Here is a 27,243-nt window from a genome sequence, read left to right as displayed (position 1 = left end):
AGACCCCACTTGGAGTACTGTGCTCAGTTCTAGTCGCCTCACTACAGGAAGGATGTGGAAGCCATAGAGTGCAGAGGAGATTTACAAGGATGCTGCCTGGGATGCGGAGCATGCCTTATGAAAGCGGATTGAGAGAACTCGGCCTTTTCTCCTTGGAGAGACGGAGGATGGGGGGGGGACCTGATAGAGGTGTATAAGATGATGAGAGGTATTGATCGGGTAGATAGTCAGAGGCTTTTCCCCAGGGCTGAATTGGTGGCCACAAGAGGACGTAGGTTTAAGGTGCTGGGGAGCAGATATAGAGGAGATGTCAGGGGTAAGTTTTTTACTCAGAGAGTGGTGAGTGCATGGAATGGGCTGCCGGAAATGGTGGTGGAGGCTGATACGATAGGGTCTTTCAAGAGACTGTTAGATCGGTATATGGAGCTGAGTAAAATAGAGGGCTATGGGTAAGCCTAGTAATTTCTAGGGTAGGGACATGTTTGGCACAGCTTTGTGGGCCGAAGGGCCTGAATTGTGCTGTAATTGTTCTATGTTCTATAGTCCAGAGCCAAATAAAGGGAGCCACATTGTTTTATGCCAACCTGAATGATTTGTATACAGGTTAAAACTCTGGTCTAGTATTCTGTGGTCCAGCAACCCCCATAGTCTGGCATATTTTGTATCTGTGGTACAGATCTATACTAACTAACTAATTCTAACTAAGATATAACTAAAATCTAAAATTAACTAAGATCAGTACTAATCTGTAGCTAATTAACCTACCAGTGCAGCTTTTGTGATCTTAGCCAGCAGCATTTCCAACTTAAAGAAATTTTGGGTTACGAACAGTTCTCAGAACCCTTGCATGCCTGTACTTAAAAAGAACATTTCTGCTCAGGGGAAGATGATCAAGGGGCATTTTCTGTAGTTGCGAACAGGTCAGGTCCCAAGGCTGCCGGACTAGGGAGTTTCAACCTGAACTTTTATTAGTATCGAATAAAGCAATGGAGTGAACAAATTAACAATGGAGCTTTGTCTACAGTGCTTAGGTAACTAAATTAGTTAATAGCTCTTTCAGCATCATCATTGAATTTTTTCCTGATGAGTATTAGTTGTGAGAGTTCCCAGATGGAACTCTCTCCATATGCTTCCATTGTAAAGATTTGAGTTGCTTGGTGTCTTCCCTGATGTTTCTTCTGGACTTCAGCAGTCACAGGTCAGGATGATGCAATGTTTCAAGGAAGCATTGAGCACATCCTTGAAACATCTTCTCTGTCCTAAAACCTCTTGTGTTGGAGCTTGAAGTGGAATGCTTGTTTCGAGAGTTTGGCATCAGGTAATGTGATCTACTCACTGAAGCTACTTGACTATGATAGGACCCTTGATGATGGAGATATTGGTTTGGAAGAGGATGCTGACATTGGCTCAGCTAACCTGCCGATGGATTTGGAGGATTTTGAAGACAAAGTGTTGATGATGTGCCTCCATTCCTTAGAGTTGCCTTCTGCTGGTTGTCCATGTCTTTGAAGTGTATGGAAAGGTGGTGATCACTGTTGTTCAGTAGACGATGAGCTTGATGCCAAATTAGAGTCCTTTGTATTAAACTTGCTTTTATTCTAAGTCTGACAAGGTTGTGCTGATGCACTGGAGTTGGTGATAAATTTCATCATCAATGTCTGCTTTTACCAGGGGTTGCTCCTGACACATATGGAAAGTGATCCATATTTTCCAGGGTCTCATCATAGGTCTTGACTGCACAGCTGCAGTGTTGCTCAGTGGAGGCAAGTTAATGGAGGACCCTTGCCTTCTGGATGATAAGGCCCATACTCTCATAGGTTTAAGTTGCATAGAGCTCAGCTTCAACTATGTCCAGCAACCAAACTTATTCATATACACAAGAACTGATGAGCCCAGCAATATAGACTCTCAATGTCAAATATTAAACAATTTTTATTTATGAACAGGAATAGTTTTAACAAAATGCTTTATTCTTCCTAATTTCAGGTGTCTAAGAATTCTACTGTTCAGTTTCCAACAGTAAACTTTACCTCATCAAAATCATTGGAAGAGCATTCATTGCCTCAAGGTAGTAAGCACTTACTGCAGTGGACCCAGAAAAAGTATGGGTCTGTGACATCTTTCACTGAATTGAACAAAGTTAATAATATTTACATCAAAGTAGGTGAAGGTGAGTCCATCTTGCTTTGTGACTGATGAGTATTGTTCTGTTTGTTCAATCTGTAATCTTTAGTGTGAATTATTACTTTTTGCCAGTGACACAACTGTTCCTAAATTATAGTTATTCAAGTATAATTATTTGAAATTAGTCCTTGCAGATAAATTAGAAGTTTGATTTTTTTTTCCTAAAATTGGCACTTAAGATGTTTATGATAGCCACAGTTAAATTGAATAAATTATAAGACAATATTTCTAACTTTTTTTTAGATCCTGCATTGTCACCAACATGCATTATAGAGAAAAACTTTTTGTCCCAGAATTATCTTGGAGCTTATTTGAAAATGCAACCTGCACAAGGCTGTACATTCTCAAATCCAGCAGAAGGAAAGGAAGTTCATGTTATTGACTTGGAATCCCCAAATTCTAGTCCTTACAGGTAGGTGAGAATTTTTGTTTGCTTTTAGTCTTTGATTGCTTTTAAATTGCTGTGTGATAAAGCTAAACATTATTATATTGCCTAGGATTAGCTAATTAATTTTAATAGATGATTTAAGAATTAGAATTCATCATTTCTGAATAAACATAATATGCATTTTAAAATCACTTGAAATTTATGGCAAGTTGTCATCTAATTTATAACAATGGCCTAGAAATAAGTCTGTGCTGCTTTATTAACCAGGATTAACAATCTGCTGAATGATGTTTATAAAACTTCTTCTTAAAAATTGAAGTTCACTAGCATGAATTCCAAAATACCACCACTGTTTAATACTACTGTTTCAGAAATAGTGGGTGTTAGGTGTCAAAATGCAAGAATAGTCAGGAACATTAAGAACATTTAAGAGGCATCTGGACAGGAACTTGAATGAGCAGGGCATAGAGGGATATGGAATTAATGCAGGCAAGTGTGGTTAATATAGATACGCATAATTGTGGGCCAAAAGATCTGTTTCTATGCTGTACAACTCTAATTCCTGCATTAGTAGTACCTTTCCTCAGAACTCTGACCTTAGGAAACAGCTCTCTGAGAGTTGTGTCACAGTACAACAAGCACTCTAAGTTTGTGAGGAGTATTGGTACGTTTCAATGAGGGGATGGTGGGTCAGAGTCCCCCATGGGGTGGAGGGGGTGGAACTGCACAAACTTCTAAAGAACAGAAGACTGTCTCTTTCTTCAAAGGCCACTTGTAGCAGGAAGTTACCAGGGAAGTGCCTGGAAAGGGATAAATGCTTTTCATGAAGGTCTCCATTTTTGGGAACCTTGCCATGCAGCCAAATGCCCCTTCCAGACACAAAGGCATAAGTTTCATTGACCAAAGGTTTAAGGTTCCCCACTTGGCCAGAAGAGCTTCTGTTAACTTCTGCAGTGCAGGATTGAGCTGTGGAGTATCATATGTAGAGGCAGCCTGCAAAAATACTGAGGCAAGAGTTCTGAGAGTAAGGATCACCCTGTCTTTCAAATTTTAAGGGCAATGCAGTACTTGTCTGAGCCTGTAAATGAGGTTTTCAGTGGTCCCAGATAGAGCAAGGGCTAACTTTAGGGAGGGTGGCTTGCATAGATACAGTTCTGATAGGAGTTGTTGATTGAAGGAACTTTTTGATGTCGCCTCTTGCAAAATGACTTGCAGTATTTTTATTCATTTTTCATCTGATGAACATGGAACCACTTCTCATTTTATCAAATATTTTCTGGCATTTCTGGCCACTTAATTTTGAGATACTCCTGCTGAAAAACCCTAGGTTGTGGTTACTGGGATCCCAACTTGGGTCAGTCTACTTGAGGTTTGTCTTGCAGAAATACTAGAGAAACAAACGACTGCAGATACTGGAATCTAGATGAAAAACACTATGACGTTGGAGGAACTCAGCAGGCCAGGCAGCATCCGTGGAGAAGAGTAGGCGGTCAATATTTTGGGTCAGGACCCTTCTTCAGGACTGAAGATAGGAAAAGTGAAAGCCCAATATATATAAGGAAAAGCAGAGCAGTGATAGGTGGACAAAAGAGGGGAGGTGGGGTGGGCACAAGGTGGTGATTGGTAGATGCAGGTAAGAGATAGTGATAGGCAGGTGCAGGGAGTAGGGGAGAGCAGATCCACGGGGGGATGGGTCAAAGGTAAGGATGAAAAGAGGCATGGTTGGGGGAGGGTGAGGGGGGTGGGGATTACTTAAAGTGAGAGAAATCAATGTTCATGCTGTTAGGCTGCAAGGTTCCAAGACGGAAAATGAGGTGCTGTTCCTCCAGTTTGCGCTTGGAATTCTCTTGGCGGTGGAGGAGGCCAAGGACTGACATATCTGTGATGGAGTGGGATGGGGAGTTGAAGTGATTGGCAACAGGGAGATGCAGATCGTGGTTACGGATGGAGTGCAGGTGTTCTGCGAAACGGTCACCTAGTTGCATTTGGTTTCACCAATGTAGAGGAGGCCACGCTTGGAGCACCGAATGCAGTAGATGATATTAAGGGAGGTGCAGGTAAATCTGTCTTGCAGAAAGTTGTGCAGGACACTGCCTGCAATTTAAATGTATTCAGTTGACCCTCCACTGTTATGAAAAGCTGCTTCCTTTGGGAGTGAACACTGCCAGGCAGTGTAAAATCTCACCAGAAATTACTTTTAGGCATTGTTCTGTCAGTCATTTAAGCAAGCTGGATACCAGGAAAACAGCTCCAGGGTTCTTTTCCACAATGTCCATACCTTATTTACGACTAGCATTTAGTTTCCAGAAACCTGCACGAAATTGGTTAATGTCACGTTTTTCTGGCATCCCACAGATGAATTTCTAGGCTAACGTCTCGTTGCATCTTGTTAAACTTCCATTACTTGACACAACTAACTACTTCCAGATGATTCCCTGGTGACTGTTTTAATGGGGCACCAGTGTTTCACATTGCAGGATTCTTGGAATGCCCCATCTAACCTCAGGAAATAGTTCATGATGACGCCTTGTGTCATTTTAACTGGATGCAATAGTTTCCATCATTCCTCCTCCCTACTAACCCCTAAGTTTTCTAAAAGAAACTTCAGTTTGTTAAGCTTTAAATTTTGTTATAAATTCACATTTTGTATTAACATTTAATATTATATTTAAAAAAATTAAATGGCACTAAAATGCACCTATAATTCCAAAATTAAAATACTTCTTTATTTTCAGTCATGTATCTTTCATCAGTTACTTTAACCTGATAAATTTAGTTCAGTTACCAGTTGTAGTCATTATCCTTTCAAGCACAAATACTGCCTCTGCTAGCTCTCTGAGGTATTATCTCTATTTCATTGCATTTTCCATGAAATGATCCTTTAATCTTTTGTGATGAAGTCAGTACAATTAAACTTCCTGGTGATAACATCTGACCATATCACCCTAAATTACAGAATCAAACTTGCATGATTAGGAGGCAGAATATGTTTTTTCAATCACCTGGCAAACATCTCTTGATAAAAGCCATTCAAAAGATAATGCACCCATGTGTGACAAACAATGTTGTCTGACCATTGCCAAAGGCTTAGCCAGCACAGATTTTAACAAGCTTACTTACTCTGTTATGACACATATGTAGCAAACCTTTAAAACTTTTCTCTTGTGGATTCCCATTTTAACAACTTTTTTTTTATACTCCCACATTTTAACAATACAATAAATGTAAAATATTGGACATAACCCTTTTTATTTTGTTCTGTTTCATTTACGTATGGTCTAAAATGTCTATTCCAACATTCAATATGGTGGTCAGCCATGCCCTGATGAGTAAAGTTGCCTGGATACTTTTGAAATGTGCCAAGCAAAAAGATCAGAGAATCGGCTGTACTTGCCTCTGCTCTACGTGACAGAAGCCTAGGAGCAGGTTCATCTTGGTCATACCTGATGCAAGGACCAGATTATGTAAATATAAGGGAAAATAATAGAAGGAATAATTATCCTTAACAAAAATACACCATGAATGGTATTTAGATAGACAAAAAAACAAAGTTGATTTATTTGTCTTTAAGTTAAACTGTAGTTGAGAGAATTGTATTAATGATCGAATTCCATCCTCAAAAATCTGACCCTTCAACTACTTCTGGAAAAAGTGTGTAGTGTTATTTTGAGTGAATGTTATTATGAATCATCTTATAATGCATATCGCATTGTAGCCTGTTTTGCACATGTTCTATTGTCTGGGATTAATTCCAACATTTTAATCAACTGGCCAGACACTAGAGACACGTTCAGCTGGAAAAGGTTGAGTGTAAGTAAAAATTCTGGCACATATACAAACTTTTTTTATACTGTTCCACAGCAGGATTTTCAAAGTGGACGTAGTTGTTGACATACGACCAATGCATGCAGATACTGTGCTCTCCAGAAATATTTTGCTGATCCTCAAGTGTGAGAAAGCAGTCAATTGGGTGATCAAGTCACATGATGTCAGTGGAAAGTTAGAAGTGATTGTAAGTATTTGAGTATTACTCTGCTAATGAATGAGTTATTATTAACCAGAAGTCAAACTACTGTAACTAGGACTGTTATGGTATTGGTTAGTGAAACTCTCCTGATGAATTAGTAAACAGGTGGCTTTTAAAAATGTTGGAATGAAGGGTACCTCCAAAAGCTATAAAAACTTCAATCTATCAATGTATATTCTTTTCGTACATGTAAGAGTTATTGAAAGAATTGTTTTTTTTGTTGAGGATTACAATTTATCAAAAAAGGAAGTTGATCCTTTGCAAACGTTTTAACTCCTCATCTTTGCATAGTAAAACAGGTTAGGGGCACTTCAAGAGTGTAATGTGAGACAAAATACATTTTTCTACTGGTTCCCTTAGGGTGTTGGCTGTAGAGTTCAGTATTTGCACAAAATCTTCGAAGAGTAACTACAGTTTCGTGTGCCATGCTCTCAAGAGCAGATAATATTGTTTCTCTTCTGATTTCAACACATTTCTCCATTCTTGTTGCTGGACTTTTCCAGGCTTTTCTTCCTCTGGTTTCTACTGCCATAAGCCAGGAGCTGTCTAAGATGGGAAACATTTCAGTACTCCATTATGATATTATCAAAAAACCTTTTTTCTTCATTTTATTAAATACTCCCAGTTGTGCAAAATATTGGGCCAAAACACACTGCATCTGCACACCCCTTGTGCTTGCACCCCCCACGCTGGCCTCACTATTGCACCTACTGTTTGTGGCCACGTGGCTCCTAATATCCTTTTGGCATGAAAAGAAGTAGCGTGTGAGTGGCAATGTGCCACAGGTGGTGGAAGCTAAGGCTCTGCCCATGGAACACTCTGAAGGCCTTCCAACAGCTCAAGGCCTTCTCCACTATTTTTAAATTTCTGATGATTACTACCATTTAGATCAGTTGAAAATAATTTATTAATAATAAGATATTAACAAATATTTAAAAAATAATAAATCCTCTTAAACCATCAATATTAATTAAAATATGGTGGAAAAAGACTCCACATACATTTTAAGTGAAAGATGTTGACCTCATTCAAGTGAATAGGGATTATGCTTGAGGCACCCACTGGCTATGAGTGGCGTGGAGCTGAGGAGCCAGATACATATTGTACCCACCCACTCAGCTCAGAACATTAGACTTGAAGATGAGTCCTCCCAACAGTTCACTATTGCTATTTCTCTCGCATGTCTGGCCAGATTAAACATAAATGGAGTCATTTCATTAAAAGAAGCGGGTTAAAGATAAAAGAACAATTTTGGAAGAGAGTCACATTATCTGTTATGGTTCAAAATTGTTTTGTGAGTGAAATGTTCAGTTTATTTTCTTTCCTGTGTTCATTCATGGGAATCATTGATAAGTATATAGTTATGGTAATATCTTATTGTGCTTGAGGTGGGTGATATGAGCCTCTTTATGCAGCCATCTTTACGATGAAGGTACTTCCAATATGCTGCTTAGGTAGGTAGTTTTAGGATTTTGACCATGCAGCGTTGGAGATCCCAATATATTTCTATGTTGGGATCAGGTGTGACTGCTGGGGAACTTGCAAATGTGGCTTTGCCATGAAGCAACTGCCCTTAATCTTCTAGGTGATGGCAGTTATGGGTTTTGGGAGCTGATGTTGGAGAATCCTTGGTAAATTGCTGCAGATAATACACCCTGTATTATGAAGGGGGTATGATGAAGGGGGTAAATGTTAAGGTGCCATTTGGGTAAGTTGCTTTGTCTTAGATGGTGGTAAGCTTGTTCAACATTGTTTGAACCACAATCATTCAGCTAATACACTGCTCTTATAGTCATGGTTAAGTTAGTCCAGTTCTGGTCATTGGATATTCCAGGATGTTTATGCTGGGGGATTGCCTAGGGTAATGCCATTAAATGTCAAGTATAGATGGTTAGTGTTTCCTTCTTAAAACCAGTCATTTCCTAGAACTTGTGTAGTCCAAATATTATTGAACCAGGACTGGTCCTGTGGCCTAATGGTACTTGTAGAGAAAGACTTGTGTCAGGCCTTGAGGTTGCAAATTGTGCTGGGGTGCAAATCTGCCCATGGAACCTCAGGGATGCCTAGTTTTCAGCTGCTCCATCTGCTCTGAATCTATCCTATACAACATTGTGATCGTGCCATGCAACATAGTGGAAGAGGTATTCTGTCTGAAGGCTGGGCTTTGTTTCCAGAGGACTGTTCAGAGATCACTTTAACCAAAGCTATCGTGGGCAAGTGATTAGAATAAAGCTCAGGAAGTTTCTCCCAATGCATTGATTCTCTCATTGACTGCCACAGTGTCAATCTGACAGTTATGTTGTTCAGGGCACAACTGGCTGAACTAATGGTGGGGCTCCTGAGCCTTTCATGGTAGTGGACATGAATGACCCATGCCTAGTGTAAACTTGATGCTTCTTCCAGGTAGCGCTCAACACGGAGGGGTACAGACTCAACCCATTAGTGAGGGTGCTAGGTGGTAATTAGTTTTCCTTACCAATACCTGATCTGATGTCTTGAGTTTTCATGGGATTCTGAATCAATATTGAGGATTCCCATCTGAATATTTACCACTGCTTGATCACATGTAATGGGTCTGTCTAGCTAGTGGGACAGGAGAAACCCAGAACTTTTGGTTATTGGCTGAAAGCTCTGATTCTGAATGCGAGTGATAAGACTGGTCTGTGACTAACTCTCCCAAAGTCTGCAGATACTAGTAAAGAAAAATTAACTGGCTTTATCAAACTTTGCTTTTGTCTTATAGCTTTCAAGATATAAAGCACCATTATAAAAGTGGCTGGTTTATCTTACTTCAGAAAATTTTTTTGAAACTCCTATCAATGAGTCATTCTTTATACCCTAAAGCTAAATATGAAAAGCTTTTTAATTCATTCATAGGAATCTTAGAATTTTATATTGATATAAAGGCAAAGTCTCCAGCCACAAAAGCATAAACGGCTTGGCTGGGTCTCCATTGCATTACTGAGGGAATTTTTCGACTCGTGCAGCATGGAAACAGGCCATTCAGTCAACTGAGTCCATACTGACCACCAGGCACCCATTTACACTAATCCTACACTAACCCTATTTTATTTCTATATTACCATCAACTCCCCTCAGATTCTACCTCTAACTCTAGGGGCAATTTACAGTAACCAATTAACCTACCTACTTGCACGTCTTTGGGATGTGAGAGGATACCCATGGAGAATGTACAAACTCCACACAAATAGCACCAGAGTCAGGATTGAATCTAGGTCACTGGAGCTGTGCACCACTGTGCCTTTTTGGAGGTGCAATTTTTAATTCTGGTATTAAACCAGGCCTCTTCTATTCTCCCAGGTGGAGGTAAAAGATCCCATGATATCCAGGCTAATAGTTAACCCCACATCAAATAAAATAAAATGATATGGCTATTACTACGAGCTTGGTGTCCACAGATTGGCTGCCAATATTACAAAAGTGACTACACTTCTGAAGTAGATCATTAGCAACAAAGCACTTGCCGTCATGATAGGCTCTATGTAAATGCCATTTTCTTAATGCTAAAATCGTCTGTTTTTTTTAAAGTAGAACTTCAATTATTTTATTAAACCAGAGATAATGATGTCTACATCTCTTCAAAGAGAATGTACCAAACTTTGCTGAGCCATAGAATAAATAGGATGAGTGTGTATTAAGGCAACACCTCTCAGAATCTCAGGCATTTACACACTGGCAGTGCATATAAATTTGATGTAAGCGTTGGCATAAGCAAATAGAATACTCTGTAGGGAGCCATCAAATATAATTTATTTCAATTGGAGCTTTAATATTTCAAATAATTATTAATGTGCACTCATTTCTATAATCTATAGTAGCATTTTTCTGTGAATTGTCACTTCTGGATTTATCGTTGTATTCAAGAGAAGATGAGAATTTGTTGTACTTTCATCATTACCCACAACTTTTGTTTGAAGTGACTTGAAGTACTTTGTGATGCAGGAAATGTCAGTTTTTTTAAAAATAGCCTTTTGCATAATCAGAGAGAGAGCTGTTATCATAAGGCATCCCATCTAGTGGCTAGAGGTACAACTGTCCAAACACATTAGAGAGAATAGCCCTGTTAAAGAATTGTTGTATTGTAGAATGGTTAAGGGACAGAATGGGGCCATTAACCCTTTGAGTTATTACCTGCTCCTAGTTGAGCAACCCAGTTACTCCTACTTTTTTTCTTATAGCCCTGCAAGTTATTTTCTTTTGAGTGCCTTTGCAGAAGTGCCAAATAAATTATCAATTTCAGCTTCCTCTCAAAATCTCCGTCACCAAAGAAGCCAAATTTAAGCCAATTCCATGCACTCCACATGATATTTTTAAAAAACAGCTAAAAGCACTAGATACAGCAAAGGCTATTGGACCAGATAACACTCAACCTGTGCTGTTGAATACTTGCAATCCAGAACTAGCTGTGCCTCCAGCTGTACTGCTCCTATACACTTACAAAAATAACATCTACCTGACAATGTAGGAAATTGCCCAGGTATGTCCTCTTCACAAAAAGCAGGGAAAATCTAATCTGGCTACTCAGTTATCAGCAAAATGGTGGAAGGTATTGTTGACTGTGCCATCGAGCAGGTTACTCTAGTAACCCGTTCACCTGCCTGGTTTGGGTTTTGCCAAGACCATTAAAGTCTAGACTGCATTCAGAGCCTTGGGCCAAATATGGACCAAAAAGCTAAATTCCAGAGTTGAGGTGAGAGTGACTGCCCTTGACATCAGACATCAAGGCAGCATTGGATTGAGCGTAGCATCCAGAAGCCCTGGTAAAGCTGAAGTCAAAGTGCATTGAAGGGAAAACACTCTGTAGTTGGTGTCATACCTTGCACATGGAAAGATAATAGTGGTTATTCTAAGGTCAGTCATCCCAGCTCCAGAAGACAGAACAATATCCTGGGACCAATCATCTTCAGCTACTTCAACTACAGTGCAAGAAACTGCAGAGGGTTGTGGACACAGCTCAGCACATCACAGAAACCAGCCCCCCCCCCCCCCCCCCCCCCCACTCCATGGAATCTGTATACACTTTTCACTGCCTTAGTAAAGTAGCCAACATAGTCAAAGACCTCACCCACCCCAAACATTCTCTGTGCTCCGTCCTCCCACCAGGTAGAAAATAGAAAAGCCTGAAAGCATGTACCACCAGGCTCAATGACAGCTTCTATCCTGCTGTTAGAAAACTATTGAATGATAGTATAATAAGATAGACTCTTAACCTCACAATCTACCTCATTATGACCTTGCACCTTATTATCTGCCTGCACTGCATTTTCTCTGTAGCTGCAACACTTGTTTTCCCTTGTACTGCCTCATGCACTGGTGTAATGAAATGATTTGTATGGATGGCATGCAAGGCAAGTTTTTCACTGTACCTTGGTACATGTGACAATAATAAACCAATTTACTTCATCAATGACCTTCCTTCCATTAATAGGTCAAAAGTGGGTTGTTTGCTGATGATTGCCCAATATGCAATTCCATTTGCAACCCCTCAGCAAATCATACAGTCCATGCCTGTATGCAGTAAGACCTAGACAACATTTAGGCATGGGCTGGTAAGTGACAAGTAATATTCACACTACAAGATTAGCAGACAGTGACCATCTCCTACAAGAGAAGAACTAATTGCCTACTGCTGAAATCTAGTGGTATATGCATTGCCAAGTCCCCTATCATCAACATCCTGGAGATTACCATTGACCAGAAACTTAACTGGATCACCCACATAATCACTGTGCAAGTCTGATGCTGGGTATCTTGTGGTGAGTTACTGACTTCCTAACACCCCAAATCCTTTCCACCATTTGCAAGACACAAGTCTGGACTAGGATGGAGTACTATCCACTTGCATGCATCTCCAATGACCCTGAAGATAAGATGAGATATCTTTATTAGTCACACGTACATCGAAACGCACAGTGAAATGCATCCTTTGCAAAGAGTGTTCTGGGGGCAGCCCGCAAGTGTTGCCACACTTCTGGTGCCACTCAACACTATCCAGGAAAAAAAATGCCTGCTTGGCACCCTATCCACCATCCTAAATGGTAATTCTTGCCACCACTGGCACACAATGGCTGTTCATCTACAAAATGTACAGCAGGTACTCATCTAAGCTACTCCACAACATCTCCCAACCCACAACCTGTCTTACCAAGAAGAACAAGGGTTCAGGTGCATGGAAACACCTTGACCTCCAGGTTCCATCCAAGTTAATCAACATCCTGATGACAGTCCTTCATCATCACAGGGACTAACTGCTGGAGTTTACTACCTAACAGTGTTGTGAGAGCACTTTCATCAGAAGGACTGCAGCTGTTTAAGGGGACAGCTCACCACCACCTTCTCAAGCATAAATCGGGCTGAGCAAGAAGTTCTGGTATTGTGAATGACACCCACATCCTGACAAAAATGAATAAATAAAAAAATTCAATTTCCACCTTCCTGATGCCGATAAGTTCCAGGTTATGACTACCACTCTCCAGAAAAATGTTTTCTGACACATGCCCTCTTGTGATGGCTTTTCCCCTGAATTTTAAACCTGCACCTCCTCATCCTTGAATCATCCACTAACGGGAATAGCTTCCCTCTATTTACTCCACCTAAATCAGTCATAATCGTATGCGCCTGTCAAATCACCTCCTGGCCTCCTTTGTTCTAAGAATACTCCCATCTTCTCCATTCTAACCTTAAGAAATCTTTCATCCCTTGGAATCTTTGAAAGCACACATTTTGTATAGTTTTGTGATTATTCATACTAATTTCATTTGCCGTTAAAAGTTATTTGCCAAATACAGATTATCCCTGTTTGAAGAATAGTCAAAAAATAATTTTGTTTCTGCATGGTTTTACCAATGAAAAACTTCAGAGCTTTTAATATGAGTCTTTAGATGGTGTGTGAAGAATGTAGTGTGGCAATATTATGAGCAAATTGCCTTTGCAAATTGAAATAGGGAATGTTTTAGTCATGACAATGCAGTTCTGGATTAAGTATTTGTTCAGCTGTCAGCCCAAAGCATGAAATCTGTAAGATCAGGGAGAAGGGGAAATCAGGCAAACTTGATTGAATCACAATTTAGCCAATGTAAAATTATTTCCTTGACAGCACATAATTGTAATGTCATTCAGATAAAAACTTTTATAGAGCAAAAATAAATGATACCTGTATTGACACAGCTATTTTGTAAGACATTTCTAAAAATCTTTAATAACTTAAAGCAAGGACATAAAAGCATTTAAAGCACTGTTTGTCAGAACATTTAAACACAGATGCAACTAATGAAATCTGTAATTACTATCTAATTAATGGTGAGACTTAAAAAAAAAGGAGTGTTACTGACCAATGAAAGATTAGTGGTGGCTGGTAGATGGGCAGTGTATTGGTGAAATATGATGGACTGGTAATTTACTGGCCTTTGGGAAGCAATGCACAATCAGTTGAATAATTTATATGTGGCTTTTTTTTCTGTAAGGGCAGCAAAGCAGAACAAAAAAGAAATGTTCCTAAAAACAATATAACTAGTGGAACTGAGTTGAGTATTGATGAATTCGTGGGAATTTTCAGTGGGAAAGGATTAAAATTTGGTCACAATAAGGGCAAATAGAATGAGGAACAAATGGGGAATTTAGCAGAGATACACTGCATTATGTCTGTGAAGTGATCAGACATTTCAATGGAAAACATTATTTGGACCATGAAATTCATTTAATGTGCATATTCTGGCCTCAAAATGAATTGTCTACTGAAAGGTCCAGAGGATTTGCTAAATGTGACATTCCTTTGGACAAGTTTATTTTACTACATGCTATCAGTAAGTGATAGTTTAAGAATATAGTTAGCTTACCTTAAACTCCATTGTCTTCAAACAGAAAATGGTACACAAATCATTTAGATTTGCAAGACAGATTTAAAATTTTAACCTTACCACCCTTTAACACTGTTCACATTGTGAGTGTCTCTCTTTCCCTTTTGTAACTCAAATTAACTTCCAAAGCCAATTGTAATTTTTTTTAAAGAAATAGAAATGCATGTTATTTTTCCTGTTGACTTGAGAAATGTACATCCTTTAATCAAGAGAACTTTCCCAAATTTTGCACGCTCTACATCCATGTAACAAAAGATAGGACTCTGAGTCTGTAATGCTAACAATGGATAGAATACAGAATAGTACCTAAAAGTTTGTTTAATATTTTACTTTGCCAGAGTTGGAGAATTTTTAGTTATGAGTAAAGGTTGGTCAGGCTGTGTGTGTTTTCTTTAGAACAGAAGAGGTTGAGCAAAGATTTAATAGGTGTATAATACTGAACAGCCTAGAGAGAGCGGAAAGGAAGAACCTATTTCCCTTGGCAAAGGGAGAACTAAATACATAGATTTAAGGTAATTGTTGGAAAGGTTAGATGTGAATGGATTTTTTTTTCACCCAGAGGGAGCCTGGAACTTAGTCTGAACACAAGGTTTTAAGAACAAACATAAAGACAGAAGAAATAGTAGCAGGTGTAGGTCATTCAGCCCCTCAAGCGTACCCACCATTCAATATGATTATGGCTCATCTGCTTCAGGCCTCATTTCCTCTTCTGTGCCAGTTCCCTATTGCCCTCAATTCCCTGATCTTTCAAAAATGTATCTACTTCCTCTCTAAATACCCACAATGATCCAGCTTCCACAACCCTCTGAGGTAGAGAATTCCAGAGATACACCACCTTCTGTGAGAAGGTCTGTGCACCTCCGTTTTAAATTATGGGTCCTAGTCTTATAACATTGTCCCCTTGTTTGAGATCCTTCTACTGGTGGAAATATCTCGACATCTACTCTGAATAAATCTGCTACAAGCATGGATGTTTTGGTAGGACAGAAACCCTGAATACAATTAAAATATATTTGAAAGTGCACTTGAGGTGTCATGACTGTGGACCCATAACTAAGTGGATTTGGCTGGATAGCTCTTTTCCACTGCATGGGGACAATGAGCCAGATGGCTCCCCATGCCATTATTTTCCATATTCCACTGCCATAACCTCTGATTTTATTTAATTTTTTATTTTTTAATATGATATCCCCTGTCTTAAGAGCCATCTGGCCACTTTTGGCTGCCAGGGGTGGGGGTGGTATATTGGTGAGGGGAACACCATCCACTAGGAGATATCATTCCACCTATAAGTCAGGAGGTATCATTCGACTCTTCCCTGAGACTTCCTACCTTGAACATGATTGCTATCAACTCGAGGATAGGAAAGGTTCAGAGGGATATGAGCCAAACAATGGATAGGAAAGGTTTAGAGGGTTGTAGGCAAATGGATCTAGCTTAGATGGGCATCTTGGTCAGCATGAGCTAGTTGGGCTGAAGGGCCTGTTTCCATGCTGTATTACTATATGACTCTATAATTCTGTGCATTTTACTTAAACTTTAGCAACCTTTACAGATGCACAGCACCATTTTCAAGAGAACCAAAGAGATTTCTGGTGTAGGGAAATGTAGGACAGTGTAAAATTAGGTCTAATGTGAGATAGTAATATCATGAGTGTAAATTTCTTGAAACTTTAAAGGATATAAAGCTGTTTTCTTAACTGCAGTCCAGATGTAGGAAAAAACCTTCAATTTCCCAAGGTCAGTTGTAAGTTGTCAGCATGAACAATTTCTCTAACGTTGTGGTGAAAATGACCTATGGTTACTTTCCTTCTGAAACAAAAATACGATCAGTACAAGAAGTTCTTCATGGATGAAACTCCTATATTCTCCTATATTACAATCTCTCTGTCCTTCTCTTATTTTATAAATTGTTTTTATGCCCCTGTTTTTGTGGTCCTGTGTCACACATCGTTCCCCAGCTAGGAGGTTTAAGGCTCTGTCTTTTCCCCTCTTCTATCAAAGTGTTTGTACAGCTTCAGTTTCAATTCTGTTAGGAAATGAGTTTCAATTCAGTTAGGAAGCAACCAGTAGAATAATGTCAACAATTCTTAGAACCTTTCTGATTTTACTTGATGTCCGTTCTTTTATGAAAACAAAATCTGTCCTCTGAATTTTTGGTAAATTATGTTACTGACTTCCACCACTAAATTTTGCACATGTCGTTTGCCAATGGGTAAATCCAATTTTTTGCAAGACCCCCTGACAGACATATTTTTGTTGCAAAAGGCCCATGGCATTATGAGGGACAGAATAATGGTCATTGATCCACGACCTCCTGCATTGCAGAGTGGAATTCAGTTTGACAACAGGGAGGTTGTGTGGGGCAAAGGAGCAAATCGCTAAGAGAAACCTTTAGCAACCTACCTCGAAGAAGGTGGCCAATTTGTGTTTACTGCCAGTGGCTTAGTTGGGGTCAGGTCCCCATTAAATACACATTTCCAATGTAGTATTCATAACTCTGCCTGTATTCATAACTCTGATGTATTCTGGAGTTTAGATAGTCTCTCCATATCGGTAAAGATCTTGGGAACACAAGACTGCAGATGTTGGAATCTGGAGCAAAGATCTGCAGAAGGAGCTCAGCGGGTCATGCAGCATCTGCAGAGGGAAATGGACAGTTGATGCTTTGGGTCGAGACCTTTCATCAGAACTGAGAGTAGAGTGGAGATAGCCAGAATAAAGAGGTGAGGGGAGATGGCCAGTACAGATTCCACTCGCCTCTTTATTCTGGCTCTATCCACTTTACTCTTCCAGTCCAGATGAAGGATCTCTGACCAGAAACGTCAACTGTCCATTTCCCTGACTCACTGCGTTCCTGCACCAGTTTGTTTTTTGATGTAATGATCTTGTCTTTTTGGGATGACGAACCATAATGAGATCTCTGCCAAATGATTTATTAGGAATGAGCTAAGATTGGTACTGTAGTACAATTTTGCTTTGGTAGATGCAATTACATTCATTATTATCACCTTGGGAATACAGTTTGTGCCACAGAGTTTGTTGTACTTTTGTTGTCGTAGCAAATTATTAGTCTGTAAGCAATATTTAGTAAACCAAAATAAAGGAACATTGAAGTGATTCTTAGATAGGCACATAGATGAAAGAAAAATGGAGGGTTATGGGCTGTGTGGGAGGGAAGGGTTAGATTGATGGTGGAGTAGGTTTATACAAGTTGGCACAACGTCATGGGATGAAGGGCCTGTACTGTTCTATGTTCTGAAGATTAAATACGACTTTTTAATGGCATCTTAATTACCACGTTCTGGGAAATCCAAAAGTATATGTACAGTATAAACATTTAATATAGCCTAAGGTAAATATAGGTATCTCTGCCTGTGTATTTCTGTGCTTTTAGAAATGATTGTGAATGCTTAATTTTAATTGCATGGATTTCTAGAGTTAATTGGGACAAAAACGAATGAATTAAGTAATCATCCTTAATCGGGTATATTGTTAACATTTATTTCTACCTCACCAAGATCTCTGACAGGGACAGTATCAAATTTAGCCGAGAGACAGAAGCAGCCATGTTAGTGGTGAAGAAAACTTCATCTAATCTGACATCCACCAGGAGTGACCTTATTCGCTGGGTTCAAGAACGTGGTCATGGCACAATCACTTCATATACAAAGGCCTCAGTTGCTAATCAGATACATTTAAGGCTTCAAGAAACTGGTAAGTATTAAAGAATATATGCATCTTTGGCAAAAGTTAAAACTCAATTGTAATCCAAGCATCTCTAATCTTACCAGCAATGAATATTCATAACATGCAAACAAAGTATCAAAGCAAATTGTAAGGAATTAGAGATTATACTGTTGTTGACAAGCATTCAAAACAGACTGCAATAATTCCAGCTGGTGGACATTTTCACATTGAGTGAAATAAATTCTTTTAAATTTAGTTACAAGTAATTGACACTGAGTAATACAGTACAGAAATAGGCCCTTCAACTCACTATTGAACTTTACCTTAAACCCAGCCTCTGCCATAATTAGGACCTTTGTCTTTATATATGTGGTGAAACAACATGGAGTAACCAGACACAGGTAGAATTGGCATCATTTTCTTGATCCCCACATGCTGTTTGTTCAGTAGCATGGGCATTAATGAAGTGTACCAGTGGTTGGTATAAATGTCACTTAAGTATTGTTGTGACTCTACTCCTGATGACACTAAAGTGACCACATTTACTAAGACCCTGGCTATGCACAGCGGTAGCCAGAATTTCAGTATATTTAAGCTACTGAGATATTCTTGAGGATGATGGTGGGGAATGCACCATTGAAGGTATCATTGAAAGTAATATAGGTGCTTCGGTACAAGTAATACACCTGCTGAGTTCCTCCAGCATTTTGTGTGTAGGTGCTTGAGCACTTTTTCTGAGAGGCAACCTGGTATGAGCTACAAATTTTTGGATGTTATCTAAGTCCTGCTTTGCTGTTGGAGCCGCTGTGAGTGGTACTGGAATTTGAATTTGTACGTAACTCTCCAAATTGTGAATTGCAAACCTTCAATCTTTGGAGGTACAGAGTGGGGAGATAAAGCATTCCCGCGCAGGGACACATGAGTTGACAAAGTAACTCCTGACCCATGGTTTTATATATACTGGTGCTGATAAAAGCTAGGCATCACCAAGGTGCCAAGCATTAAGTGTGATAAGTGATTCTTAGTGATATCTGAATGAAGTAAAATTTTCAATTCTATTAATGTGTTGAAAAGAACAAGGTGATGAATTGAGGAAGTGACTTCAACTGAGGTGGGCTTGTGACACTATCTGCTAGTGGAACAAAGTTGGTTGAATATTTCTTACCTGCGTTCAGTAGTTTATCATCCAGTTAAGGGGTTGTAAATTACTTACTCTTTTTTGAAAATTGAAGATCCATAAAATTTGTGGTCTTTTTGAAACTGAAATGCTGGAAGTGATTCAGAAATTCTTAAGGGAGACGAGATGTGCTGCAGCTGCTATGGGGGTAGTTAGCCCTCTAAATGCCTGTGGAACAAGTGGTCAAGTAACAGGTGCGGGAGCTACAAGAGGAAGAAAAGTCACTTCTAATATGGCGGTGAAAAATAATATATCTTTGCATCTCATCAGGGAATCAACATTAAGTTGGCAAGAAGCAGTGATATGCTATAACAAATGTTGGACTGAATATAACCGGCTGCTGAGAATACTCAAGATTCTGTTGCCTATAAATTTAAATCATAGGTCAACATGTTGAAATGCAATGTTAGTTTGATGATATAGAATACTAAAAAGTAATTAACTTTTGTGGAGCTAAATGGTTAATTATCACTGAAGCTTTCTTTTAAATTTCTTTCTTGTTCATCACCTTTCACTGATTATGTCCAGAAGTGTTTGTATTTCAGAAACTGAGTCCATTGTACATACATTACCAAATGACACATTTAGCACATAAAACAGAGAATGAAATTATACCCCTGTGCTTTATTTCACTACTCTCCCTTTCACTCTTTCCTTAACATGTTATCAAACTTTACAGTTTTATTTCCTGCTGCCATTTTTCCTCCATCAATAACTTTCCTTCATGCTAATATCTTTTGAAACGTGCATTCCATCCTTTTCTGTTTTGCTTTGTGAATGACAACAGCACAAATGCACATGCGGATGGTGGGAAGTGTACCTTTTTTCTATGTCAAAAATGAAATAATACAGTTAACAGGATTTCTTTGGAACTCTGCAGTGGATTAAGCTGTCAAATGAACCAGATGAGTGGGGGAAGGAACTGTAACTTGAGACAGAAGGATCGAGCATAATCCTGGAGAAAGTTTTCTTATGAAGGGAAAAGACAGCATTGAACACTTTCTCTTTGCTGGCAAGGATGACATTGTGCACCCATTGTAGCCTTGAGGTGGTGGTGAATCAACAACTTGAACCACTGCAATGAGTCTGATGAGGTTACTCCAGCAATACTGTTAGATCGTGATATTCAGGATTTTGACCCAGTAATGATGAAAGGCTGACAATACAGATCAAGGTCAGATGGGATATGGTTTGGAAAACATTTGGAAGTGATAATGTTTAAATATCCATGCACTTTCGTCCTAAGCAGTAGAAACCCCAGCTTTGAAAGGCTTTATCAAACAAACTTTGGTGAAAGCCCTCAGAAGCTCATAAAAAACATATGCCATCATAAAATGTAAATTTTAGCAGCTGGTGATCCATAAAGGACCAATAAGACAAGTTAACTCAAGGAAACTCTGCTTGTAAATGTTCCAATTTTTGAGGCACAATTCACAATTTAAAAAAAAACTGGTTTCCTCAACGCCATACATCTTGCACAATATTTTGACCCAAAGGAATTTGTCCGTAGGACTTGCATAATTTTGGGGCCCAGATAACAGGCGGTTTGCACTAACCACAGGTTCTCTGAACAAAAACAGCCCAGTGTCCCATTAGCATCAACGAGCACACTATATTGTAACAAAAAAATTAAAAGTTTAAATACCAAATTAAATTTGTTAATCATTTGAAAACTACCACAAGAATCCTTTCTATAACAAAATTAAAACATTGTTTTTATTAAATAATCTTTATTGTCTAATTGTCTTTTGTCAAACCATTCCTGAATGGCTGTAGCAGTGCACAGAACTTGCTATTTTCTTTCTTCCTTTTTAAGGGGATACCAGTAAATACTGTCATGGATGCCAGGGTCACTCTTCAAAATAGCGTTGAGGTATAGATGTGGTTGGTGTGGTAATACTGACGTTTTTACATTCAAGTGGAAGGCTTAAATTTCTATTCCTCTTTTAATCAAGTCATCTGCTTGGCCTTTCTCTGGACACTGGGTCGGTCAGTTTGACCAAGCAATTTAGGGAGAAGAACTGGCAAATCTTAGTCATTGTGCATTGATAGGTTGCTGAAATCACTATTGGTGGTGTTTATGGAAAATTGAATCTAAGGATTGGAATGTCAAGGACCAACTTAAGAAAGGGGAAAGAATAAAAGGAAAATTCAAAACTCCCATTTGAAAATATCTAATTATTCAGGAATGCTTGAAAGCTGATGTGGACTGAATTATGATATAAAAAATAATTGTATGTGTTGAATTGTTCAATCTCAGTCTGAATACTGTTGTTGATGCAAGCCCACATAGATTCATTCAGTCTACCAGAAATACTGATGCTGGAGAATGTTGATATTGTTCAGATTGCATTTTTGCAGTATGTAATACATTGTAATAGTACAGTAATACTATTGTTGCTGTTTCAGACCATGATATTAAATAGTATAATAGTGTTGTGTTCAACATTTAAAATTTTTGACAATATGTTGAGTATTTGAGAGTCTTTTGAAAATTAGAACTTGAGCCGTTTAAGAGAAAAAGAGCTGTATCAAATCTGGTTCTATAGAGCATTCTATACATTACCAAACTGTTTTATATTATTCAATAGAATTCTCCGAATGAAATATGACAATGCAGGATTAATGTAATTATAATTCTGGAGTAAACCAGATCTTCTAAATGAAAACCTTTTTTAAGCCTTGTAATTTTTAAAAAGGCAAAACTATTTATTGACTGTTTCCTGTTTTTTCCAACACCCCATCCTACCCTAGCTGAAGAGGAGGAGTTGGATTCCTTCCTTCCGCCAGAACTTTCAATTCTGAGGGAGCCTTCACAATCGTCTGACCCGGCCTTACCTGGACTGAAGGAAGCCCTTCGGTTTCCATTTCCCTTTGACCAAGAAGATTATGACAGGGTGGATACAGCTCACAAGCTGCCACAGAGATCACAGGATAGTACATTTGAAAAACTAATGAGAAATGGATTACCCGAACCAGAGGAAATTCAAACTATTGATAATGTGGCCCTATCTGTTCAATGTGAGGATGAAAAAATGATAGCTGTAATTGAAAAGAACAGCTTGCAGGTTTGTTTAATTCCATCACATGCTTTATCGACTCTAATAATTTGTGATGTGTTTGTGAATTAATATTTACAGTGTTAATGATGATGCAAGAATTCAAAACTTAAAAGCCCTTATCAGTTATAGGTCTGACTCAGTTCCTTTCTGGCTAAAGACACAGTAGTGCTTGGGCTTTTGGAACCATAAAAGAGATTTGAAGGAAGTGGTGACAGGGCACTTAGAAAATAACAATGGGATTGGGCAGAGTCAACATGGATTAATGAAAGGGGATTACGTTTGGAAAAACCTGTTCTCTTTTTTTTTGAGGTTGTAATTAGCAAAGTAGACGAGGGTAAACCACTTGATGTGGTATATTTGGATTTCTCAAAGGCCTTTGATAAGGTGCTACTCAAGAGGTCACTAAACAAAATTAGAACATGAGATGGGATAAAATACTGGTATGGATTGAGGATTGGTCAAAAGAACAAAGTAGAGAACAAGAATAAAATGGTCATTTTCAGGTTGGAAAGCTATGATTAATGGGGTGCTACAAGGATCAGAGCTATTCACATTGTATATCAATGATTTGGATGAGGCAACAGGGTGTAATATATTTGAGTTTGTGGATGATATAAAGCTTTGTGGCATTCTGGGTTGTGAGGAATATACAGAGAGGATTTAAGGAGGTATTGACAGCCTAAAAGATTGGGTGAGGATATAGCAGATGGAATATAATAATGAAAAATGTGAGGCCATCTACTTGGGTTGAAAAAAGTGGAGAAGCAAAGTATTTTTTAAGTGGTGATTGGAATGCTTTGGTCTTCAGAGGGACCTAAATGTGCTTGTACACAAATCACTGAAAGTTAATGTGCAGGTACAACAAGCGGCTAAGATGGCAAATGATATCTTGCCCTTTATTGCAAGAGGATATCAGAACAAGAGTAAAGATACTTTTATGAAAATACGTAAGGCCTTGGTGAGACCATACTTGAAATATTGTGTACAAGTCTAGTATCCCTTTGTGAAGAAGGATATACATGCAATAGAGGGAGTGCATTGAAGGTTAATCAATTTGATCCTTTGGCTGAGGCTGCAGGATTAAGCAAACAAAGTTTATATTCTCTTGAGTTTAGGAAAATGAGTGATCTCATGGAAATGTATATAATTCTTACAGAGTGTGATGCAGGGATGATGCTTTTGCCACTTGAGATGCCCACAATCAGGGGTCACGGTCTCAAAATAAAGGATCAGCCATTCATACATGAGAAGAAAGTGATGAATCTTTAGAATTCCGTACCCAGGAGGGCTGTGGCGTCTCTGTCAGTGAGTTAATTCAAGACAGAGACAGATAGACTTTTGGATATTAGGGGAATCAAAGGATTTCGAGTTGGTGTAGGAAAGAGACACAGAGATAAAAGATCAACCATGATTTTATTGAATGGAGGAGAAGGTGTGAGGGGTTGAATGACCTGTTGCTCCTTCTATTTCTTCTTCTCAATCTGAGGGTAATTCAACTGAAGAACTGCACTTTTAAATAAAATGCTCAGTGCAGCTGCTATGCATGGATTTATATTTTGAAAGAATTGTTGCTACTTTCCATGACGTTGTGATTAAAAGGTGCTAGGCCCTTGTTTGAAGTAAAATTATCACATTAAATTCCATAATTTAAAGGGACGTTAGTTTTAGGAAGGATCATTTTAAAAATAATTTAACTAAATGATACAGTTTAATCTTCCATTTATAGATCTTGTATGTGGCCAGAAGAGTCATGAACGAACCAAAATTCATAGCCTGCAATCCATGGTTAGGAATTCCATGAGCTGCAGTATAATACTATACTCCTCACTGCCATTGCTATGGGAATTGGTTTTAATTGCATTACTGCTAAAACATTCTTGTACTCAACAGACGCGTCGTATATTTTTAATATATCTTATGATCCTTCCCTGTAGGTTGACTCATCTGCAGTTATGCAGATTTCTTTACTGGATCCAAATTGCAAAGCAAAAGTAAATGCCACACATTACATTTTGGAGTCTTCACTCACTGGCTGTGAGACGACTAAGTACCCTTCTGTGGATGGGTCCACCATCTATTTGAATTCGGTAGGTAAAACAATTAATAAGCTGCCAATTTAAAACTAGTTCCAAAAGACTGAAATGAAATGTTTAATCCTGTCCACCAGTGAATTATTAGCTCCTGTCAATGATTTTAAAAAAATTAAATTCTGCTTCAGACAAGATTATTGCCTGGAAATTAAATAGCCCCAATTAGACATGTTAAAATTGTCAATAGGTCTTCCACTGGAAAAGGCAGATCTGTGTCAGGAAATGATAGAAGGTGAGACTATGAATTGAAAGGACAGTTGGGCAGGCAGATTGGTAGAGGGTTTAACATTCAGAGATTGGAAGGAAGGTCAATCTGACAAGTCGGAGTTTGAGATGTGGTTAGAGGTCATCACTAGTGGAGGTAATTGAAAGGCTCAAGGGAAGAACTGGTAAAGTATATTCTTCAAAGGTGACCCACCTGAGGCAATATCTCTGTACTGGACTCCATGGGCTCTAGCCAATCCCTTTATAAGTAATGCTGAAGCAGGCATTGCAAACATTGAAGGCCTGCTTCTACATTTGCAGCTTTGGCCATCAGCAGGCCATGCACACACACAAGAGAATTGTGTAAATCTATCTGTCATTGTGTGCTGCAGTGCAAGTCTGGGCTCTTCCATGTGTTACCATGTGTTACCAAGTCAAACCCTGGAGGACACAGAAGGGAATCTAATACTTAATGCAATTCACAATTTTCCTTTAACATTTTATTTCCCAGTAAAATTCCATCATTTAGGGTACCAAAGTGTGGTATCTGTGCAAACCAATTTCTAGACATTTGTTTTTCAGATCCATGTTTTGTATTTTCATCAAATATTATAGTTTAGCTGTTTTTCAAATGATATGTTGCATTGAAATTACTAATTAGAAAAAAGATTTTTTTAGATTCCTTTTCATAACACAATGTAATTGAAGTTAAAGGGGAAATTTTTATCTTCCTAAAAGCAGATTTCGCATATTTTTTCCTACCTTTCCTTTTGATTTTCTTGCTATTTGTTATTTTTATGAAAAGAATTGATGAATTCCTGGATGGAATGTGATTCAGGGCACTTAATTCCAGAAGGGACTTAATGAGAAATTTAAAAAGTCCACTAGATGAATCGGTTCTTTTCTTCTGACCTAAACATTACTTTGTCATCTTGTTACCTGGTAGAGCTAATTTTCTTCTCTCTTGTTTATGCTCAGCTTAGAAAGAGAATGTCAGACTGTGATAAGTAGATGCAGACAGAATGACATTGTGTTTGGGAGGTTCTTTGAGGGAAAAGATAAGGAAAACAGTAAAAGACGAAAAAGAGGAAAATTATACTTCTATATTATTTTACATTAACAGTGATATCTCAGATTGCATTTTATGATGGAGTAAAATATAGGCACAAAATTGGAGGCAAAATGAAGATAAAATTACTTGGGGATGGAGGGAAACAGAAGAATCTGCCAAAAAAGCAATGCTAAAAGGTTGAAGGAAAAAGTTACCACTGATGGCAGAGGGAAAACAGTGAATAACTGCTGATTATGAGAGCTTGGAATAGTGGTAGGTAGCACTCTGCTGGAGAGTGAGCTAATTAGAGATTGGGAAGTATTTTTTTATTCTTTGATCATGACCAGTGATTTTTGCAGATCAAAAAGATTTCATTAAACTATTTTTAATTTTCCCTAACTGATAGATTGTGATGCAGTTAGAGTACTCTGTTGAAGGAAGTGGATGGTATAGTGATAATGAAGAATCGGGAGACAACGGCTTCCCTGGAGATGGTGATGATCCAGTTGGAAGCAGACCCAGAACCATTCTGGTATGCTATGCAGCTTGCATATTCTTTATTTACATTCGTGCATGCAGAATAGGTTAGAGGTCACAAAAATGTACATATTTACAAGAACAGTGGCCTTCTCGATTTCACATTCCTACAAATAGGAATTGATTGTACAGTTAACTATTGAACTGTTCACAAAATTTATGCTAAATTTGGGTAACCTTTGTTAATTGGACAGAGTGAAGGCTTGGCATTATAACCTTGGCTGAGGCTGTCATTAATAGTTTGATAGTTCATAACTGAACACTGATAATAGTGGTCATAGCTTTCTCTTTTACTAACAACAGCATTTGCATGATTTCAAATGCAAGCAATTCCATATTTGCTGAAAACAGAATTGATAATTTGTATAATAATTCTGAAATTATTACTTGCATATAATTTATTACAAACATTTTTTAAGCAACTTTTATTTGGCATTTTGAAAGGAACTCCACGTTCGGTTTCCATTTGCCTGCCTATTATGGCAGGGTTCAGTTCCATAGGCGGTAATGCTTGATCCACAGCTGGGTGGGCTCCTCTGGTGTTTCACACTAGTAGGCTTTCCTAATGTGTGCAACTATGAGGTTCAAGGCTATTCAACTGAAGAGGCATCACTTCTGAAACTGATCCTATCCTTGCCTGATGTGCAAACATAGCCTTCTAGTAGGGTTCTCTGAATAGCAATGAGAAGCTTAATGTTCTTAGACTGGGAATAAGAGCACTAATGGAATCAGCCCTGAAAGGGATCATGTAGCACTATATGTAGAAAGATGCTTTAGTGACTGGGCTGCTGTGCCAGGAAGCTGGCACAAACCCTGCCCTCCCCACATAGCCTATGGAACCTGGTTGATGGTGCAGCAGTCAGTACTTGGTGTGAGCCACCAAGGGCATGTGCAGAGGATGGCTATGACGGCTGGTGTCAGAAGGATAGGGATGAGGTGTACAGCCTCTCAGCATC

The 27,243-nt window shown here is 38.7% G+C and overlaps 1 protein-coding gene across 5 annotated transcripts in view; it reads left to right on the top strand.

Moving 5' to 3' along the window:
- The window catches only part of tgfbr3 (transforming growth factor, beta receptor III), a 137,595-nt gene that overhangs the window by 87,157 nt on the left and 23,195 nt on the right, over window positions 1-27,243 (top strand). For 3 of the 5 annotated variants that reach the window (XM_052012087.1, XM_052012086.1, XM_052012088.1), the window contains 7 exons: window positions 1,987-2,170; window positions 2,428-2,596; window positions 6,434-6,584; window positions 17,998-18,193; window positions 22,098-22,411; window positions 24,340-24,492; window positions 26,157-26,282. In XM_052012087.1, coding sequence (XP_051868047.1) covers window positions 1,987-2,170; window positions 2,428-2,596; window positions 6,434-6,584; window positions 17,998-18,193; window positions 22,098-22,411; window positions 24,340-24,492; window positions 26,157-26,282 — 1,293 coding nt within the window. The remainder of the gene's footprint in view (window positions 1-1,986; window positions 2,171-2,427; window positions 2,597-6,433; window positions 6,585-17,997; window positions 18,194-22,097; window positions 22,412-24,339; window positions 24,493-26,156; window positions 26,283-27,243) is intronic. The other 2 variants (XM_052012090.1, XM_052012089.1) reach the window with 1 other exon arrangement.

The sequence above is a fragment of the Pristis pectinata genome, chromosome 3 (genome assembly GCF_009764475.1).
Source record: "Pristis pectinata isolate sPriPec2 chromosome 3, sPriPec2.1.pri, whole genome shotgun sequence".
Lineage (NCBI taxonomy): Eukaryota > Metazoa > Chordata > Chondrichthyes > Rhinopristiformes > Pristidae > Pristis > Pristis pectinata.
This window is presented reverse-complemented; position numbering and strand designations above follow the sequence as displayed.